Raw genomic sequence first — 6,000 nt, 5'->3', positions numbered from 1 at the left:
CCGAGAAGCACTGCGGGCAGGAGTAGTAGGGAGTCCGCGGGTAGGGCTGGTAGGAGGCCGGCTGGTAGGAGTAGCGCACGCCCTGGTGCGCGCGGTAGCGGGGGAAGACCCCGGCGTGCGGGTGCGCATGCGTGTGGGCGTGCGGGCTACGGGGCTGCAAACCCCTGGGGGCAAAATGCTGCGGAGGCGCCGCAGGGGTTTTCCGGCTGCTCATGGGGCCCAGGCCCTGCAGGCCGGGGCCGAGGAGGTAGTGCGGGGCGCTCGGGTACTCCAGGCCGGGCACGAACACGGGGAGCTGGCCCACGGCCCCCGCAGGCGTGGCTGAGCTCTGGCCCGCGCACGGGTCGGGCGGCACTTTGGCCCGGGGACAGAGCGGCGTCTCAGTGCCCCCACTTCCCAGGCTCTTGGTCTCGGTGCAGGGGGAGGCCCGGCCCAGGGCTCCGTTCTCGGGGTGGGCGGCAGGGCCGTAGCCGGGGTCCGGGGCCCAGGCGCCCTGGCCCTTGGGCGCATTACAGCCGTCAGCGCACTCGCCCGCGGGCTCTGGGCCCTCCGCATCCTGCACCTGCGGGGAGCTCTGCCTGGGCCGGTCAGGCAGAGGCGGGGCGGGGTGAGGTAGTTGCTTGAGGTACAGCCCTTCCGACGCCCCGGCGCTCGTCGGCTTCTCTTCGAGCCCAGACAAGGGCTCTGCTGCGAAAACAGAGTGAAACCACAGTCCGGCAGCTGAACCACCTAGCGGAGCTGGCGGTGCAAACAACCCGCTGCACAGTTGGGCGGGAGACCCGGGCCAGAGCACAGGTGGGGCAGTGCAGCGGTTGAAGCTACCGCTGGTCCCGATGGGCCGCGGTGTGGACCCTAGTACTCCCCTCCCCCACCCGGAGCCCTTCAGTGCACTGCCACAGAATGACGTGAACTCGTGTCCTCGCCTGTGCTGTCCCGGGTGAGCACCCGACCACTGGCCGCCCGGAGCCCAGGCGGGGCGTGTGCAATAGCAAGGCGGACCGGGCTGTCCGGGGGTTGCTGGCCACGGGGCTCCGTCCCACAGCACACTTGGCCCTGAAGTCGCTGTTGTCAACGTGCACTCCTAGGCTTGGAGTCTCAGACACAGGGAGGTTGAGGCAGTCTCTTCCCTGCCTCGCTCCAGGTTTTAGTGGAGTAAATAATATTTGGAAAGTTAAAATAAATGCTGGGGGAGGTGTTGGGGCTGGCAGGTGGCGTGGTGTTTAAGGTGCCAGACTCCCACATGGCCAACCACGGACCTGGCGGCTTGCTTTCTCACTTCCCTTTCTCTCACCGTCTCTTTGGTCAAATTAAGAAATATATATAACAACAAATAAAATTTAAAAAATAACTAAAAAACCCCCAAAACCATGCTGGGTACGTACGCATGTATGCCCAAAAATCTTAAGAGAATGGAGGAGACCGGACGGAGGCAGGCCATCCCGAGGGTGCGCTCATGCTCGCTCTCGCTTGCTTTCTGGCAAATGCGCACATCCCACAGGAAAAAAATTTTGACCAGTGCCTGATGTGATCACTGGCCCATGCCACAGCCGTCATCGTCACAGTCACTAGAAATTGCTTGCATTCTGAGGCCTGGGAAACGGGCTGGCCCAGACCCGAGATTTCAGGGCAGCAGCTGGAAGGGCTAGCAGATGGCACAGAGGTCACGTTGTTGGACTCCCACACGGCCAGCTACAGTTTGAGTCCCAGACCCAGAGGCTTGAACTCACGCTGGGTGCGTGTGCATGTGTGCCCAAGATCCTGAGAGGGATGGAGGAGAAGGGACTGTGGCATGGCCATCCCGTTGGCGGCTAAGTCTCAATTTCCTTCTCTCTGGCAAATGCATGCACCCAATGGTGGGAAAAAAAAAAGGGGGGGGGGGCTGGAAACCAGTAAACATTCACTTTACTCTTCTGTGTGAAAAGGTTACTCATGAATTAACAGCTTCAAAAGCCAAAGTGAGATCTAGTGAGAAGGGATTACCTCGGTCACTCGCAGGGTCCTGTGTTTCGCTGTTCTCCTGTGGCTGGACAGCAGTGCCCAAGGCAGACCTGGGGGCCGACATGCTTCCTGACGTGGAAGGGGTGGCCTGGGAGAAGGGGCCGGGTGCGTGGTGGGGTGCGGGCTGGCGGGGGTGGTAAGGCACACCGGGTGTGCAGACCCGGGAGGACAGCTGCTGCATGGCGATCATTTCAGGGCTGTCCATCATGGAGTCCCCTCCGGGCACCCCACGCAGAGCCTGGGCAGGAACACCAAACAGGGAACTCGGGGCCGGAGCCAGCGGCGGCTGCACCCGATGCCCGGCAGGCTTACAGGGTGGCCGCATGTACCCTGAGGAAGGAACGCCATGAGGTAGAAAGCTTGATTGTTCAGTCCACTGGTTTGGGGGGATGGGTGGTCTAATCACACGTGGGTCCATCACGTGACCCAGAGTATGAGGCTGGTGTGAGGGTCCTGGCCCCAGGGGGGGCTTCTCCTCCGGCCCCAAGGGCCTTGGGCTTGCAGCACCGTGGCTGCCATTCCAGATGGCAGAGTGTACCCGGTTCAGGTACTTGTAGGAGCGGTACATGTGGCTGGGGGGGACTTCGGAGCTTTCAGAAAAGTCTGGGGGCCGGGCTGGGGTCCCGCTGTGCCTGGTAGGAATGAATCCTGGCTGGAACTGGGTGGGGGTGTACATGCTCCTCTCCTGACTGGGACTGCTGGTCTGCCCAAGCTGCAAGGACCCAGGGTGCGAGCCCGCGTTGGGGAGGTGCGTCCAGCCCCCACACAGCGGCTTCTCCTCGGGGGTGCCCAGCCTGGGTCCGCGGTTGCTATTCGTTCCCACTGGAGGCTGGTGAGAGACAGGGACAGCGGAGTCGGCAGATGCCAGCATCAGCGGGCCTCGTGTGCATTTAATCTGCAGCCGCAGACCTCCGGGATGCGCCTGGCCCGAGGAGACGGCACTCTGGGGTGACCGTGGTCCCCGCACCCACACCACTGCGCAGAGGCTGCTTACCTGCATGGCAAAAGGCGGAGGCGGCGGCGGCCCGGGCTCTCCTGGGTGCGGCTCTGGCACTCTGGAGGAGCCACAGAGACTGGCAGGGTATGATCACCGCACAGCACTCTGGAGGAGCCACAGAGACTGGCAGGATCTGATCCTCGCAGAGCGCCAAAGGGCCCTGGCACTGCTGGCCGCTGGAAGCCATTCAAAGGAGCAGGAAAGGAGAAGGCAAGGGCGTTAGCAGAGCACGGGCCCTCCCGAGGAGGGCAGGCCGCGAGGTCAGGTGCACGATGCCCCACAGTCCGAGACTTGGAGGGGTCCCAGTGGGGCTCCCCTGGCTCAGGACGGGCCTGCGCGGGAGGGTGCGTCCCCCCACCCCAAGATTCTACCCGGGTTCTCAGTGTCCGAGTAATCCCGAGACACACATGCACGCAGACGCATGGCTCCCTAGCCCTCCGCCCAGTAGCGCCGCCATGGAACCAGGATCCCGCACACCAACCACACACCATCCCTCCCAACGCGCTTGACGCACAGGAGCCCTGCTTAGTCCCCATCTCCCACCTCCCCGAAAACGCATGATTCGAGTAAGACAAAGGAGGGCTTGAAACTGGGGCAGGCCATGGGTTGTAGCATCTTTGTCCCCAGAAAGCACTTCTTTCTCTAAGAACAGCTCTTGCTGCTCCTTACCATTGGGTTCAGAAGGGGGGCCTGGCCAGGCATCCCGCCGCAGTGCAGGGGCCGGGGAAAGCCTCGGCCGTTGGCGGTGCCCACCTCGCGGAGGGGCTGTGCGGGGCCGGTGCTGGGACCTCTGGAGGAGGGTGCACGGCGGGTGGGAGGCAAGGCCTTTCCCCCGTTCTCCACAGGTTGTTTCCTGCTGGGTCCATCAGAGTCCCTGGAGCGGGTCCACACATGGCCTCCGCCACTTCGCCCGGCCCGACTGCGTCTTTTCTCCCGCCTGTCATCTTCTCTGATCCAGAACTCCTCATCCGTGTCGCCGTCCTCCCCAGGGAAATGTTTCCTCATCGCCCGGTGGAAACACCTCTCTAAATTATCAGACATCTTGGTATATTCTATAGGAAGACATAAGGATTGACCTTTAGAAATAGTTTCCACAGGATACAGTAGGTAATTTTCCCACTGATTAACAACGGAAGATGCACAGGGCGAACTGAGTTTAATCACACCTCACGGACGACGTTGCTGGCGAGCTAAGGACACATGCCGGAGAAAACGTGGCCCAGTCCACAGAGTGCCAGGTACACAGGTGGGACGCTGGTGTGAGCACTGCTCTCTCAAGTCAGTGAGCGTTTAATCATTATTTTTAAGGTTTTGGCCATAGGGCGCATGCATTTGCCAGACACAAAAAGACGGAAAGTGAGAAATCACCCTCCAGGGCAGATGGCCACGCCACAATCCCTTTTCCCCCATTCACACACCTGGCGTGATTTTCAAGCCACCTGGTCTGAGAGTTAAACTGTGCTCGGCCATGTGGGAGTCCAGCGCCTTAACCACTATGCAACCTGTTGGCCCAGGGTGTCTAATTCTTCTAAGGCTAAATTGCAGAACTATTAAATACAACTGCTGAATCTGCTTAGTGTGTTTTTTTATTTTTTTGCTACAGGGTGTGTGCCCTCACCAGAAAAACAGAGAGAGAGACAGAAAGTGATAAAACACCCCCCTTGGGGGTGGCCACGCCACAATCCCTTCTCCTCCATTCTCCTCTCGGGATCTTGGGCACGCACACACACACACCTGGCATGAACCATGGCTAACTACATGGGAATTCAACGACATAGCCATTACGCCAACTGCTGGTCCCGATCTGCTTGCTTTTTAAACTACGGCATTCTGAGTTCCTGTATAAATGACCCACGTTTCAGGACCGGCAGCCATTTATTCTCTGATATTTGAAATCCTCTCTGCTGACTTCTCAAAATGATTTAAGAATCAGGTCTACCAGGATCAGCAGTTAGCATAATGGCTGTCGCTGGACTCCCATATAGCTGACCGCGGTTCGAGTCCTGGACCTGGTGGCTTAAACTCATGCCGGCCGCAGGTGGTGCGTGCCCAAGATCCTGAGAGGAGAATGGAGGAGAAGGGATTGCGGCATGGCCATTCCCCTAGGGGGTGACTTCTTGCTTTCTGTCTTTCTGGCGAGTGCACGCGCCCTATAGCAAAAACCTCTCCAAACAAAAAAAGAATCAGGTCTACCTAGGGCCAGCCGGTGGCACAGTAATTAAGGCAGCTGAATGCCAGATGAGTGACTGTGAGGTTCAAGTTTTGGACCCCGTAATTTGAGAAACACACTGGGTGTGCATGTTATGTGTGCATGTGTGTGCGCGTGCATACGTGCCCAAAACCCAGAGAAAATGAACAGAAGAGAAAGGCATGTAGAGTGAGCGGCCTCCGGGGGACTGCTGTCTCACTGTCCCTCTCTCTTTGCAAGAGCATGTGCCCTCGGATGAATTTTTTAAAAAAACAAATAACAAAACGCATCACTTCTGCCCAGGTTCGGTCCGGTGAGGGATTACCAGTGCACAGTGGAGACAGGGACAGGTCTCTAGGACCAGAAATGACCTGCACCCACCCAGTCGCTAGCATAGGGAAGAGGACACATACCATCCGAGGGCAGGAGGGCCAAACCCATGGCTTCTAATAATACCCTGTTTAAAGTCCTGGGAAAGGCTGGATCGCTCGGATGCCATTTCTAAAGGAGAAAGCATTCCATTCTCGATTCGAATGGAGCGGTAGGTAGGTATGTAGCATGAACCCCGCCCTCACTTACCGCTATTGTCCCCGTTGTATTTCCGACAGTTCCTGAACATAGTCTTCATGTCACTTACAAATTCCTCCTTGGTACAATATAAGCCTCCGTTGAGTTTCTTCTCCATGCTTGAAATATCCATGGGGACCTCAAACAGGACACACACCTCTCTAAGTAAAACATGCTGGGGGAAACCATCTGCCCATCCCTCCGAGGCAGAGGACCCAGGGTGCCCCTTGCTTGCGCGACACTCAGCCAT

At 58.6% G+C, this 6,000-nt stretch overlaps 1 protein-coding gene across 1 annotated transcript in view; it reads right to left on the bottom strand.

Annotated features, from left to right (window-relative positions):
- CECR2 (CECR2 histone acetyl-lysine reader) overlaps positions 1–6,000 on the bottom strand; it is a gene marked incomplete at its 5' end in the record, with an annotated part of 69,473 nt that overhangs the window by 9,425 nt on the left and 54,048 nt on the right. The window contains 6 exon segments of the mRNA XM_027775645.1: positions 12–687; positions 1,981–2,827; positions 2,993–3,053; positions 3,095–3,171; positions 3,665–4,047; positions 5,763–5,889. Coding sequence (XP_027631446.1) covers positions 12–687; positions 1,981–2,827; positions 2,993–3,053; positions 3,095–3,171; positions 3,665–4,047; positions 5,763–5,889 — 2,171 coding nt within the window.

This window comes from Tupaia chinensis, unplaced genomic scaffold, assembly GCF_000334495.1.
Source record: "Tupaia chinensis unplaced genomic scaffold, TupChi_1.0 Scaffold000578_2, whole genome shotgun sequence".
NCBI classification, from domain to species: Eukaryota; Metazoa; Chordata; class Mammalia; order Scandentia; family Tupaiidae; genus Tupaia; species Tupaia belangeri.
Note: the sequence above shows the minus strand (reverse complement) of the source record. Positions and strands in the feature narration are given on the sequence as shown.